The sequence below is a fragment of the Anticarsia gemmatalis genome, chromosome 17 (genome assembly GCF_050436995.1).
Source record: "Anticarsia gemmatalis isolate Benzon Research Colony breed Stoneville strain chromosome 17, ilAntGemm2 primary, whole genome shotgun sequence".
Classification (NCBI taxonomy): domain Eukaryota; kingdom Metazoa; phylum Arthropoda; class Insecta; order Lepidoptera; family Erebidae; genus Anticarsia; species Anticarsia gemmatalis.
In genome coordinates this window covers 5,843,382-5,860,021 of record NC_134761.1, presented here as the reverse complement: position 1 = coordinate 5,860,021, position 16,640 = coordinate 5,843,382, and the positions used below count along the sequence as shown (strand labels likewise).

Here is a 16,640-nt window from a genome sequence, read left to right as displayed (position 1 = left end):
CTTCCATAATAATACTATAATGATTACGGCAATTAGTTAGTACGAAGACAATGGCAGACATTGTCGGTCTGACCGACTTCCAACGTGTTATTATTGTATAGGAGCGGTCCCATATTCGCCACAGATTGACATGATGTCACGAACCTTTTGCATCATACCAACTGAGTTAAACGATTGGAGCATACGTCTGTACAGATAATGAAAAAACGTTCAGATTGATATCGATTGTTGCCGATGATTGTAGATCGATGAATTAATCGGTTTGTGGGAACTTGTGATGAGGTAGACTATATTGAGTAGTGTAAGCAGAGGCGTATTTTAAGATGGCGCGCCCCGGGCTTTGCCACCTTTCCGCCCCATCAGGGAATGAAAAAAACTAAACTTTTTTTTAATTTTTAACAAATTCGTTTTTTACATTGTCAATGTCAATTTTATTTATTAAACCGGCTTTAATCGACTTTCACCTCCTCTGGGGAGGCAAGTCGTCCAAACCTGTAATGCTCAGTTCCGCGGTCTTTGTGGGCCTGGACACTCGGACGGTGTCCTCGCCGATGAATTCCCTCAATTTAGAGGCCAGGGCGTCCGCTTTTCCGGCCCTTGCTACCCCTAGGTGCTCAAACATTCGAGCTCCAGGAGTCGCAACCAAGAAGCGGACTATTCCATTGTTGGCCAGGTTTATTTTGGCCTTCGCGTCCCCAATCACGTCTCTGTAGGTCGCACCGCTTTTTGCCGCCTCTAGCTGCAGCATGATGATCACTACAGCCGATTTCGGAGCCCGAAGTTTGGGCGCCTTCTTTTTCTTGCCCGTTTTGTCGGCTTCTGTAACATTGGGCGCCTTGGCTGCCTTATTGTTTTTCCCGACGAACTGCTACTCATTGGCATTCGTCGGGTAAGTGAACGGCGGTTTGGAAGCCACCGTAAGAGGTAAGAGGGCTGCGGCTGTTTACCCTGCTTCTCCTTGGTCCGGGGACCTGTGAGCTGCGGTGTGGTGGCGGTGGCTGTCCCTGGTTGCCCGTCTTCTCCACCACTAGGGGCAGACGGATGCGAGGCTCCGAGCGAGCGATTTCTCGTTGCATGTGATCGACCTGGGCCTGACGCGCCAGATTCTCCTTCGTGGCATACGGATTCGGATTTGTCGGCCACCACTGCCTGGTGAGGATGGTATCCGCCAGCTGGATGGCGGATTTGTCCTTGGGGTCATTGTCTGACACTCGCTTCCTCGGCGCTTCCTTTTTCTTCCCCGCCCCATCCGACTCCTCGGACTCAAGGCGCGGTCGTCTCTTCCGCCAAAGGCGGCCGCTCTCGGATAGATGAGTCGCATCCGAAACCACGCTCATGTCGGAGCCAGTGTCGGAATCGACACTAGACTCCCGAGCGACCTCGGCCTCAGCGACGAGGGTCGCGCAAAACCAGGCGTGCTCCGACCCTCCGCAACTATGCTATGCAGTCAAGACGGCTGGGCTTCTCGCCCCCGATCTCCTTGGGTTTGAGCTTCTCGCCTCTCCCACTTACATCAATTGGGTTCGTTTTCAAATTTGTATTATCCAAACAGTTCCCGCGAGTGTGGCGGCAAGTATCGTTCCACCAAAGTAGAGGCCCCAAGGTCCGGTGACCTTTATACTACTGGAGGGCGGGAGGTGCCCCAGTGGCCGCTTGCGTCTGTTATTCCCTCCAGCCCCTCGCAAAGTAAATGAACTCTGACCACGCAAGGCACCCAAAGGGGGCGCCACTGCTGGGCTTACTCGGGATTTTCAAAGAAGTGCAGGTTTCCTCGCGACCCAGCTGGTTAAGGCAAGGCCCTCGGTCAAGGATGGGCGGGTTTACGATATTCGACGGTTGACGAGGGTGGCAGCGGCCTGGCTCCTCGTCAGCTCGGGGCAGTGTGAGTGCCCACCGAGCCCGTCCTTCCTCTGACGGCTCACCTGTCCCGCACCTGTGTCCTCTCCAAGCAGAGGGACATGCACATGAATTTTTTTATTCATCGCGATCGCTGCTTCCCCAAACTTTCAATGTTACTAAGCCCCCTCACCACGACAAGATGCAGACCAACGAGGGGAAAAAACAACGCGCCTAACCGAACGCGAGCCGATCAACATTTAAACATACCGAGACCCAAGATATAGTTATTAGTTCCAAGAAAGACTGACTTCACTTCAGAAGCTTCGAACCGTCACAGAATGAATTCTGTTCTGTTCCACCGCTGTATAACTTTATTATTTTTCTAGATAGACGAGTACAGGTTAGAACTTCTAGAAATTACTTTGCGCAGGGCGACGTTAGCCATATACTAAAATATTTTCGTCGGCGTCAGACTTACTTCAGACATAAGAGTTCAGGAGAGAATAAGGGGCGGCTTGCATACTTGGAAAAGGAGGCTCAGGCGCGTTCTAGCCTTACGTCTTATTTTTTTTTTACTTTTCCAAATGTCCAAACCAAAGCCGTCGAGGCGGCCTGCCGGCCGCCCTTAGGCCGCCCCTGGGCCGCCCCTCGCGGCCTGCCGCCCCGGGCTATAGCCCTTCTAGCCCTAGGGTAAATACACCCCTGAGTGTAAGGTTATCATAGTCAGGATTGAAAGTGTAAATTCTACGATTGTACCATCGTGAACCATCTGACATAAGACTCGTTTATTAAGCGTGAGTTGTGTTTTCCTAGAATCGATAAAAGTAGACATAGATCTCCTTTTATCTTGTCTAAGATATTCCTAATCCCTGATTACTTATCAATTGTTAGACAGGAGACCCCAAAAACTATTTCTATTTGCGCAACAAATTCCGTCAACGTTATAAAATTAATATCTTAATATTACAGTCTGTGTACAGACCAATTATGAAAATAACACAGTTATTAGTTTAATTATCAATTCTTGGCCAATTAAACGATAAATCTTGGTCATAAAAAATACAGTCAGGTGCAACCCCGCGAGAAACTCGAACTCGAACCGTGTAATGCGCACACGCGGTACTTTGGACTGGAGTTATAACCCCAATTTTACAACATAACCTATTGAGATGAATTACACCAATTACTTTTATGGTCGTTTACACAAAGGGCCTCTGTTATCTGCTTTGTAAACATATTAATAATTCGGTACGAGTGGGCTACCGTGCGGGCTTCAATGGGCTGCCATTTGCATATTCCGATCATAAATTTGAGTCACGTTAATGTTGATAAGTTAATCTAATTAATGTTTTGGTGTAAATTATAATTTTTATTTGGCATGGACGCTTTTGCTGACAGGGACAAATTCCTGTATTATTTTTGGGTCTAAATATGGTATTGTTGTTCCAATTTATGGTTAAACTCATTAACTTAAAATAAGATAGATCTGATATATTTATTAAGTAGATGCTTATCAAATTAATAATGATAATTTAGCAGGTTTTATGATCAGATTAATAGTGTTATCTAATTCAAATCTTAATAAATGTTTATCGGCACGTGTTTAAAGATCTAACTATAAGAAGCTAGGCGCCAGTTTTTTCTCCCTGTATTTAATAGGGAGCCGGAACGTTTGGTGCGTGTGCCGGAACAGATTTTATCACCCACTAACTAATGCCACTGCATCTATCGCCCGGTAACACACTTCATACAAATAAATAAAACCAGTGGTCAGTTTAGGGCTGACGCTACATCCAGATGAATAATTCGTAGCTTTATCGAGTACGTAAGTGTTAATAACAGTTATATTACTTCCGAATCAATAAAAGAGGAAGATGGTTGAAGAAAATGTGATCATTGCAAGGAAAGTTTTACTGATAATTGTTTAGTTACCTTCTATCATTTATGCTACCTATATAATTTAGCTACCTTACGCCTCCAACTAAAATTATATTACTATGAAAGATGAAAATCTGGTATGGCATTCCTAATTTTAAAAAAAGGTGCTAAAAAAAGCGAACCATAAAGTAACTTGTTTAATTAAATAAAGGTTAAGAGAGAGTTTTTCCAAGTAAAAGTATAGCTAATTTCCAAACTATAATCCTGCCAGCCCTAACCATTATTCGTGTGTGGTGCACTGGTAGGTATTTATCGGTAGTTAAGTCTCCGACCGTTTACCTCTGAACCAGATGAGATGAACTTGAACCTGCTCTAATTATAGTCACACGAAACCGCCTCTAAATACCTTACGAACAATTAATGGTTCATATTCAAGTGATTAAGTAAATCGTGAGGAAGAAACTTGGAAAACATTTTATACGATACGATAATTTAAGATTACTATTTGCTGCGATTTATTCGAACATTATTTTGATTACATTATTTAAAAAAAATGGCAATTGGTCCTCTCTTACATAGGACTAATATCGTTGACGTAACGTGGGTGTACTTTATACACCTCTGCCTTCACCTTCAGGCATAACAGGCGTTATTATTTATGTATGTAAAAAATATATTTGTTGCAATATATTGGGTAAACTTCATGCAAATTAAAATACCATCGATCAGTTTGTTCAACTGGGTATGTAGTGTTGTGAAAGCAACAATACACTATAAGTACTATATACATAGACCCCCATTCGTTATTTCGCAGATGTTGTAAGAGCCAATTAACCAATTGCCAGCGCAAAGACAAAGGCATCACTACACAACAATACTGATTCGTAACAAAAGAAATACAACAAAATAAATCCCGCACGACCGAGTGGTTTACTCCAATTAAGCTTGTCTTTCATTTAGTATCGATTTGGGCCCGTGATCTCATTCCGATCCAGAAACGAGTGATTTATCGTCAGATTGGTCCGTGTCGAAGCGGTGACGTAACCGACCACCCATCCGTGACTGTCGAACACTCCTTGATGACTTGTACACTAGTACCCAATGTGTCCTATTTTTACACATGGCAATGTGAACTGAAAAATGCCATTGAAATAACGATGGTGATATTGGTTGTTTACTTAAGACTCCTTTGCGAGCTATCGTCCAGACAGACCATGACTGGTGTGTTGATTGAATAATGAATAAATGTTCACTAGAAATACTAGAATAAGGTCAAGATTAAGTCTGCTATCGTATCAATTTATTCAAAAAGTTGTATTTAATTACACCATACCTACACAACATTCTCAGCTTACTCAACAAAATCGAATCAACAAACTTATCAACCGAAATATACCTAGTTTTTCTCTTATTTGTTATTTGCCATCCCTGTACAATATCGTCAAGTTGAATTATAAATACAAAGTTCTAATATTAAACAGCCTCCGAATGGATGTTCGTGCAAACTCATAGTCGTAAAGAAGTTAAGGTAATAAATTCGAATAGACAGCCGCTCCCTTTATGCACTGGATTACGTATATATCACTGCAAGTAAAATGTTCCTATCTTATCTGCATCGAATCTGGCGAGATACAAACCACGAGGAAGTCGCGGGACGTTTCAAATATTCAAATACGACCAAGATAAGAACAAATTTAATGATACAAAGACACAATAGCTGTAAGTGATGAGCTTATTTTAGGACATAAATCAAGTACACGTAGCTCCCATATTATCAATATTAGTGGAGATATACGTCAAAATGTTGTAGAGTTGTAACGAAAATGTGATAATAATTGCTGCCCAAATAAAACAGTGAAAAGTATAAGGTACTCAGACTTAATATTACCTTCTAGGTCAAACAGTAAGCCCAAAAGCGGTTAGAGATATCGTAGCTTGATTTTGGTTCAAGCTTTGTGATAGTCGTTTAAAGATTCTATGCCAAATTTGCAATAGGATGAAATCTCTAAATCTCTGAACGAAATTGCCTAAAACATCAGTAACTAAAACTAAGACCATTATATTCCCCATCAACACCATCAATAAATTATTCTACTTTTCGTATAATATCCAATGCAAAGTAGCAAAATGATTTCCTATTAATTCCTCCATAGTAAAGCTTAGTTTAATACGGCTCTACCTTTTGATGTTATCGCTTACTTTGTATTCATGTGCGCCCTCTATCGGCGGCATAAAGTACTACCTCGGATTGTGATGGAAATTATAATCATCATTTGACACTTCCATTGGTTATTAAGAGCCCTTTGTTTTAATATTAATTTGTTATGATTGCGTATTGTGTATAGAATTTAGCTGATGTTGTGTGGCGCCTCTGGTTCTAAGAAAGGGTCCGTAATATTGAAGGTCGGTTTCCAATTCCTTGAAATGGTAACAACAAAGGCTATTAACGAATAAATATAACATCACAAACTTCCTGGTTTAAAATGGACCTCAAGGACTTAGCTCATATCAAAGTTTCCCAAACAATTTAGGGCAGGAATACAATTTAGGACATCTGATATTACAGCTTGGCAGCAAACCAATTTATTTTCAAAGCTCTCGTTAAGTTAGGCATTCAAAATAAATGTATCACCGTCTTTAAATGCTGAAGGAATATCGTGGGGAAAGTCACGTATCAATAATAAATTCCAAACGTGTGGAATGCAATGAGAACGACCACCTATCATGTTGCACTAGAATGTTGCTATCCAGATGTTAGTGCCAAACTGACCGTTGCATGCTAGGTAAATATTTAGAACCTATTTTCCTAACAATATAACCAAACAAACGATAACGTATTAGTTAAAAATATTAAAGAGTTTGAGCTGACCTGAAAGCTTACTTTTGTGAAAAGTACACACCTTTTTACAAAGCCCCTAGTAACATGTCTACCTAGTAACCTACAAATAATGTAACAAAAAGCGAAATTCACAAGTCAAAGCTCCGAACCAAAGTAGCAAAGCAATAAAATCTGAAACGCAAGTCGTCAGTGATTTACGAAGTGAAAGCATTTCTTTGTTTAACAAAAGATGAGTCGGCGATCACAAACAGCGAAATATTTCCGTAAAGTGACGTTCTCGTCACACCGTAAATATAATTCGGACAAAGCTTTCTGGAAATCTCAACACTTTCAGTATCGTACAAAGTCCTTCGACAAATAAAAGTGATAAATCATATGAGTAATACCACACGTAATGTTTGTAGGATCACATGTTGTTTTCGTACACAGATACATGTTTACATATCAGACGTTAAGTCAAACTGTTGTTGTTGCAGGATACTCGCGGTGTGTTCGCGGGACTCACTAATATATGCACAAACAACGAGCACTGAAGTTGGACGACCGGTGAGTTATTACGTCATCAATTATCTCGCTTTGATCTCGACTTGCACTGATCGAAGAGCACTTTCTTTGAAATTGGTTAAACGGTTGCACTTGATATTGACTTAGATTTATTGTCGAGTATTTATGTGGAATTACTTGTTACATGAGAAAATATTGGTTCTGTAGTGCCAAGTGATCGGTTGCTGGGAAGCTTTGAACAGCAGAACATATTTCATGAAAATATTTGTACATACGTGATGGGGTGAACGTCTACACAAGATGTGAACAATCCCAGAGCGTAGATACTAGATACGTGACTGAAATCATGTTCTAAAAAGCAATATATTATAACTGTTTAAACAATATTAGTCTGCAAGACTAAAACATGTGGACCAATTTAGACACAATTTCAACAATAATTTATGGCCAAGTGGAATATTTCGTACAACGTCAATGACCCATCAATCAATCCACCATTCATCTAATAGAAATGGCTATCAGTTGAATCAATGTTTCCTTGACTGCTCATTTCGTTTCAAAATTTGGTACTCATGTATACAGTGACAGTAATAAAGAGAGATCCGTATTGCCAATTTGACTTCAGGCTCACACATACCTACACCAGTAAACATTGGGCATACTTCACTATGTCGGGAAAGTCAAAACTTTTAAAAAGTTATGGACTCTGGAGTCAGTTCGGCGTTATCAAATTGTTACCTCATTAACTTTTGAGTTCTGCATCTTAACTCACTTAATGTCTCTTTTATTTTTTCCTTAATTATGTCAATTAGTTTCCAATTCCGCCAATAATTAATAGCACATAAAGGCTAGACTTTATTCTGTTCCCGTGTATATGAATACGATTAGAGGAACTATTGCAAATGAGAAGAGACAATGGGCCACTTATCATAGTTCGCATTATGCAATTTGACGGCTTTCGCACTCTCTTTGTGATTGTGACTTGTTACAGCAATGCATCGTTAAATATAACTTCGCTTTTCTGATCGTTTTATTACCATTTATTTAATTAAATGCATGTGGGAATGCGCTTACATAATCCTGCTGTGTGACGAAACCTTCACTAGGTATTTAGAATATTAGATAATAACATAACTGTATGTCTATCGTTCCGAATACATCGCTTTTCAAGAAGAAGATTAAAGAATTGAGTATAAGTAATAATCGTCGATGTATTTATTTGAAACTGCGCATGCCTGTATATCTACGACAATTAAAAACAGGTGTTGTCCATTGCTCCTCAGGTGTCAAGAACGACAGAAGTATATCGAACGAACGCGACTGTGTACGCGTGGAGCTCGTGGGGCTCATGGTCCGCTTGCTCCAAGACTTGCGGGGGAGGTGTTGCAGTACAGGAGCGCCACTGTCTGCCGAGGGATCCCGCCAGGTAATGTCAAACACGAATTAGTTCCATATCCTCCACATCCTCCAAATTCACTACTACTACTATATGTACCGTCTAGTACATATACTATTGATAAAAACGTACCCATTGTAAAATGTTTGTTTCAAAGGCTCTTGAATGATTAATTGTTAACCATTTGATGAAGAACAAAGGAATTTAGTAATCATAATATTATTATAATTACGACAAATATATTATAACGATAAGTTACTATAGTATACAAAGGAATAATTCCCGTTTATAGGCGTTAATGCCATTTCCCAGTCACTTACGAACTTTAGGGATGCAAAATATTTGTGTCAAATTTTCACTGGAAAACATCCTTTAGAAAGGCTTACTCGGCTTAAAGTGTCAATGTTATAACTAAGTTACACAAATTCCCTTCCGGTTTAACTCGCTACGAAGTCAATAACAATATTTCAACGAATTAAATCAAGTGAAATAACGCTCTTATAGTCCGACAATTTAGTAAAAAGTCTCAGCATCGACGATGTTAATTAATACCACTGTGGATTTCCAAAATAAATTAAATGTATTAGATATGCCACTATAAGCTGCGTGAACCGGTCACTGATGCTTTAAAATATGAATTTGTATAAGTACCTCTAAAGGCTGCACTTTACTTACTAGGCTCTCTACAAAATTGTTACACTATAAGAACATTTGGAACAAAACTGTCCAAATTCTTCGTAATTTAACCAAATGCAGTAAAATAAAATCAATGTTACATTCTAAATAGACCATAAACAATCAGTGGGAACGATCTAATAATACAATCTAACAACCAAACAAGCCGTGTGTTGATAAAACTCCAAATAAATACGTCATTATTACAATTTCTCAAGTGTTTTAAAAACCGTATTCGTGTTTGACAACATAAAACAAACAAGTGGGCCTGAATAAGATGAATGTTCGACCTTTTTGTATGGAAGACTTAATTATATCATTATAGAACCGCTATTTATAAGTCGTGTCGTTAAGATATTGTTTTATCGTTGTGATATGGATTTGTTAGATTGTTACAGGGTTTTGTTTTGTAGGTTTTTGTATCTAGGAATTTAAATAAATGGTATTCTATGTCAATTGTTTACTTGAGCAGTCATTTTTATTTTCAATGTAATGTATTAGAATCTCATACAAAAAAACCATTTAGGCTTTCGTGTTTAATAGACAATGCGAAATGATTACCTGTTTGGGATGTCATCTTTTAACCAAAACAGTACTGGGGTTAATTATAAAAATAATTTTACGTATGCATTTACATTATCTCTAACCATATTAAGCAGCGGAAATAATAATGCAGTTCAACGTCAGGATATTATCACTTTATCGAAAAACCACTGTCTCTTTGCTCTGTTAACAATAAAACGACTTAAATTAATCGTATTTAAAAAAAATATTGGATTATTATAAAAAATATATCGACACACAAACTACAATATAATACGAAACAATAGTATCAACCCTATTGGGTCGCGGGCGCATTGATCATAGATCACAATGATATCTAATGATAGGGCCTGTGATCGATAAAGGAGCGAGGGCTGCCCACCGCGGGAGAGCCTTGCGCCCGCGCCGCCGCACCGCGCGTCTACAGTTACGTACTAGGTGGTGACTACCACGGATACTCGAAACTGTTTCGATTATATTTTCGAGTTTCTCCCTAATACCTATAGGTCATAAACATGCAACGCTAACGTTTCTATACTGGAATAGAGCTACATCTTGATTCGAATTACTTGAGTGCGATGAGTTGTTGTCAAAAAAATTTTTTTATGTTCAAAATGTCCTCATTCAGTCAAAGTGTTTGAGTGAGATGCAAATATAGGTACTTTGAGAAACTTTAGTTTATCGCTTGTTTCAATAGAGCTAATTTAATTACAGGAATCACGATAATTGTTAAGGTCTAGTTTATTATAATCAAAACAATCGGGAAGGGAATTTTTAATAACTGTTAAAATATCGTTCGAGAACCAATAGTAGTGGAGTCACAACGGTATCGCCGACTCACGACCCGACTTGTACGATGGATATCATAATTTACTTATTTTATGTCCTTATTATATTATTTCAATGGCAAGTACTTAGTTATTGATAGCAGGAAGCAATTACTTTACTCTTTTTTGTTGTTATCTTTCCGTTAAACATGTTTTTAGACATAAAAATATGATAATTTATTTTCACTAAAGAATGCTTTGCAATGTTGCTTACTTGTTTATAAAATGTTAGGTGCTTGTTTAAGACCTACCTTTTGTTCAACTTAGCATAAAACAAATAAAAAACAGTAAGAAGCAAGGCTTTCTTCAAATTTTTTAAGAAATGTAAATTTTATAAAACGGTTGGTAACCGATAGAAAACAGTTATTTTTTGGCAGTATTGAGGATATTGTTCGGTATTACTCATACACGTATTATGTTGGAAACAATACATGCAATTACGAGGTATGCATACATAATAATATACGGTTAACACATGTTGTAATTACAAATAACTAAAATAATTTTGGAGTTCATTTGTTTCATTTGAAAATATGCATATTAGTAAACAAAGCTAGGCCTTTTCATTAAAAAAATATCAACATTTTTTGGTACAATATTAGAACTCATACTTTGTATTGTACTTGATATTTCGATAACTTTTAGGTCATGTCATAAAAAACTATATCTAATTTCGCATACTACAGAAGCAAATGTGCAATCCGTCTTTAACCACATATCACTTGAACCCGCTAAGACATCCAAGACGTATCTTCCCACATCAAATCCTGCATTAAATTAAATCACATTTAACTATTAGCCCACAAATCCATCAATCTCTTTAAGAATAGGTTGTCTTCCCACATCATCGGGAAGTCATCAACCCTTCCAATGTAATAGAAGTTCAAGTACAGTGACAAACGATGCCCGTGACTAATGGTCGACGGTCGTATTGCAGTAAGTGAGCAAGTCGCGAAACATATCGCTTCCCGACAATCGAGAGTTGCGACTAGGAATCCTTATATGTTATGATTCATTGATTGGTTATTTTAACTGCTTGTATCGGCATACCTTAATACCATAGATTGTTAATCACGTCCTAACATTCTAAGGGTTGGCTTATGTTTTCTATAGCGCAATTTTCTACTACTATCCACTGTCAATAACAGGCTAGCTATTGACAAATTTTGTATGAAAATCTGATCAGCGTCTCTACCCAGTGCCGTAGGAACATATTTTTAAATTGCATTCTAGTACATTTTAAATGTACGTAAGTAACCTTTCGTAAGTAAGTATTTGTGTGCCAATGTCAATGTCAGAAACGTAATTAATGACGTTTTATAATATTTTAGAACATCTTCAAATGGAGTTAAATAGCCAACAAAATAATACGTTTATGTTTCGTTTAGTCTCAAAATCATGTTGTGATAGCTTCGTTTACATGCATAGCAACATAGTCACAAACATTTTCAATAACTCGGCTAATGTCCTTCACTCACGCTCGTACAAGTGAGATGTGACGGTTATGAACGTCGATTGGACACGTAAATTTCGTTCGCCCATCAAAACGATCCGCGCTACATTATACACACTTTCACATTTTTATGTCGAACGATCCGATGTTGTGGACGAACCTTTATAAATTGATTCACCAGAGTAAATAATATTATATCCAAATATGTGTTTGTTGCCTCGAAATTGTTGTTTAAATAAATGAATAAATGAGACAACTGACCACGGAATTACGAAATCGCGTCGAGTTCGTATCAAATGCTTGACGGTTGATACATACGATAACACATTCTAAAGAAACAGTTGTCCTTTCTGGACTTATAAAACTCTCTCGACAAAATTAGACTTAAGTGATTCTAAAACGATAAAAGATTTTATGTCATCACCAATTGATATGACCCTTGTACCAATATACAAACACAAATCACTTATTGGCGAGAATCAATAGCATCACGTCAAAATGTGACAGGCATCTCGTGTCGAATTCACCAAGTCAAAGGCTAATAAGAAAACTGTACTCTGCGTCGCCCTTTTCACATCGAACATGGCAAATTAAGCCAATATTGGCCTGAACTTGGGCCAATAGAACAAGATCCCGGTCTCAAATGTTCCCTACCATGATTTTGATTGACGTACAAATAAAGCTCTTTAGTGTGTACATGATTTTAATCGTATTGTTTACTTGTAAATGTCTGTAAGTGCTATATGAATTGTGTGAGAAATGTAAAATGTGTTCGAGTTTGGCTTAACCTTTGTGTTACACAAGATGTTTGGGTCGTTGTAAAGTTATTGTATTTTAGGGTCTTTTGCATAAGTGGTGATGCATCAACATTATTAAATAAAATATACCTTAACTAATGAAAAATCCTAAGGTTTTTTTGGAGACTTGTTTTCTTTTAGAGACATACTAAGTATGTATTTTCCATACTTATAGTTGTATACGAACTTTTCTCTTAGGTAAAACAAAAAGTTATTTAGTCATAACTGGTACTAACGCAAGCGAGGAAGGTAAACTATTTAAGTAATATATGTAACTTATGTTTATTTACTATTACAGTAATAAATGCTTATTAAAACATGAAAATTCAATTTCATTGCCATAAACTACCAAAACATCGTTACATATTTTCTCGCAGCTGTTCCAAATATGTTCCAACGATTGTAGATAGAGTGATATTTAATCAGCTAAATAGTCATGTTAACGAGAGACAAGCAAAGAGATATTGCTTTCCAATTTGTTTTTACAACCGTTTTACGAGCGGAACCGAATGGACCCGAAGTTTTACGATTACTTAGAGATATGAAGAAGTTTGCTTCGATATAAAATTCATAGCACATGTGTTCATTAGCTGTTTAATTGTATATCACGTCAATGCGAAATATTAATATCTTAATTGTTGCTACTAAAATTGTGAAATAATTTACTATTTGTTTTCGTTACAGAATTACAGAGCATAGGTAACAGTCTACCGTCAAGTTTCGGTTTTGCAGTTCCAACTTTATCAACCATGCACTGAGATCAAGGACATAAACATACCTGCTTTCATATTTTAAGAATGTTCAATAAAGAGGACATGGGTCAACATGGGACATAGGTCACTATAAAAATTGATACCGCATAAAGTCAACAACGTGCTACGTGTAAATTTGGTACATAACGTGAAAAATGTATAAGTAGATTTCCCTATGATTTATATAAATAGCTTCTGTCATAGAGAAACCAGAAACATCGCAGTAAACACCCGATAGTATCAAACCCATCTCTTTTCGTTAAAACAAAGCGATAAACAATAAACATTCCTAGATACCGCATCTCACTGATAAAACAAATGGCTGACTCGGCGCGAACAACTAATTAAAACATATCATCAAAGAACGAAGTATCAATATCGGAACCAATTATTTGTAGGCGTATTATAAGGCGAGGCTGTACTGTTTCATAATTTTAATTACAAGACAAAAGTCGTGTGTGGCTCCCCGTAGCGGCTGCGCCCCGTACTAATGACGAACTGAAACAATGCGGTTTCATTACCTCGATGCGTTTGTGCGTCGCTTGCGCATGCCGCACTGTATTGTGATACTAAATATTGGATTTAAGTGCAATATTGATATTGAAATATTTTTATTATATCGTTTTTATTTATTTTCCGAAAGGTATTACTGCAAAATTCCGAGATATTAAAGACCTATATTGCAGACTCTAAAAAGTTGAATGCTAAAGTTAATGGTTAAATGATATAGCCTTTAGTAAAAGCCTTTGAAAAGACTATATCATCACACAACTGGATTTTAAGAATCTGATAAGAAATATATTGATGGGTAAACGGTAAACCGAAACAATAAAGTAGACTAAGGAAATGAGACGTAGGGCACCACAGATTTTGGAGCTTCCCTAACCCATATAAGTAGGAGATTAGTCATCGAAAGAAACTCCTATTGTCTTAAGACAAACATAACATTGACATACCATTTTAGTCTCTTAATTAATGATAAATTTTAATCATTATTTTAATGATCTATTTAGTTCTATACTTAAGTCCGTGACTAACTTATCGTAACCGTTCAGTTTGTATTGAGTGATTGATTTTAAAGTCAAAATGATTTATAATTGTCTTAGGTCTTGGCACGAGTTTGTAGGTTAGTGTTTTAGTATAGCTTTTGCTTAGAGCATAAGTAAGCATTCGTTGTGCGCATATTTAAGTAGGTATATGTACCATATAATTCCCATTAATTTACTCTCGCATAATTAGCAACTGATTATTTAATTTATAGTACTGTAGCGCGATTCTCTAAAGTCGAATAAAAAAAGTTTGACATTTAAAATTTTCTACAAAAATAGTTCCTAAGGCTACCACTAGAGGTCCGATTTGCATAGAAAATTTCTCGATAGCTAGCCGTTACCGGTAGTCGATATTGATAGAGAATCCAGCTACTTGTGACCAAACAGTAGTACGAGAAATTGCAGGTTAGCGAATAATAATCGAGCAACAATATCTACAAAATAATATTCAAATAAACACACTACAACAATTTGTTAAACTTAAACTTTTGAATCATAATTACTGCGCACAATCAACTCAGAAATTTGATACTTGAACTGTGATTCCAAGAAATTGTAATTGTTCTATTCGAACACATGCATATTGCGTATACGACTACTACGGTACTATCGTAACCAAATCCCTTTGGTAGGCTCGTATCATGTGCGTCACAGATTCTATCTAGTCTCAACACAATGCGATCGCGACCCGGAATCATAAGAGATGATCGGTCCTTTGCACTGCGTTTTAATGTTCTGATGGCACACTTTTGTAGTGCACGTCTACTGGAAGTTTGGTTTTGAATTGTAATAAGGGATTGGATCATAGATGCTGATCTAATACGATATGATAGGATTTATAAACGGTTTTAGGACCTGTGCGTAGTTAGCGGTTACTTAATAACAACAAAAGGTTGCGTTTTCAGAATAAATAGAGATCCTTACAAACTTCCCTTGCTGCATTCACGTCCATAAGTACTTCCTTTCCCACCAAAATCGTCTTCACCGAAAATATTTTGCCAAATACCTGTTATATTTACGGTTTAATAAGTCTTTTTCTAATTGTTACATGTCACATGTACCTAATGAAAATTCTATATGAATCACTTACAAGAAAGACTTTAGTATAGATTCTTGCAAAATTACTATCATTAGCGAGAACAAATCGTAAAAAATACTAAGGAATTCCTGTAAGTACGTAGTCCTACGTCATTCGGACTCTGAATGAAAGGAATTTAGGATGTGTTTGTTGGCTCCAGCTTTGCCTCAATGAGATCATTTACATACTAATGCTAGTCAGAACTTATTAATATTTATAAACGCTCAAGGATAATTAGCTGCTTATCTGACTGTAGAATTTTATTTCATGAGAGTAATTTACTGAGAAATTTTAATCACTTTTCGCCAGTAATAGAGTAACAATATATATATATATATATATATATAGTATTATATAGTTTGATATTATAATGCAACGGCTCTTAAGCGTAATAGAAAATTAAAGGTTAGGATACCTTATACCCGACGTTTCGATCGAATTGCATCGACTCAGGAGTAACACTTATTTGTTTAAATACTGTAAAATATGTATTAGAATAATATGTATGTGTCTTATCTTATTTAAAGTTAATTGAGCAGACGAAGAGAAAATTAACAGAAAATTCACTAGCAATCGTAACAACATGTTATTTATAGCAATATATTGGATAGGGAATACCTATCTCTACCTTTTCTATGCCGAGATTCTTGATCTTCCCTACGATTTAAACCCGTAATACTCTTGTTGAGATCACATAGATTATCAGGTAGCTTATACAACTGAAACAAGGTTACCGTTTAACAACACGCAATAAAACAAAGCGAACTATTAAACACTACTCAGTTTATCTAATCAGCATCTTAATAGCGATCTCCAATTCGTCTGCCATACATGATGAATATGGTAATATCCTCCCTTGACGTCCATCGTAACGGTTTTCTGATAGATATTCAGTACTGGACAACGTGTTTTGATTGATTGAACATACGAAAATATCCATACATTGCATATGCAACTTTGCAGCTATTTTCGTTGACAACATTGTCATTGAGGTCATTTGCATCCTTGAT

At 37.1% G+C, this 16,640-nt stretch overlaps 1 protein-coding gene across 1 annotated transcript in view; it reads left to right on the top strand.

Annotated features, from left to right (window-relative positions):
* The window catches only part of LOC142979746 (ADAMTS-like protein 4), a 99,553-nt gene that overhangs the window by 44,415 nt on the left and 38,498 nt on the right, over positions 1-16,640 (top strand). Inside the window, exons 3-4 of the mRNA XM_076124882.1 lie at positions 7,033-7,102; positions 8,344-8,486. Of these exons, the coding sequence (XP_075980997.1) occupies positions 7,033-7,102; positions 8,344-8,486 (213 nt within the window). The remainder of the gene's footprint in view (positions 1-7,032; positions 7,103-8,343; positions 8,487-16,640) is intronic.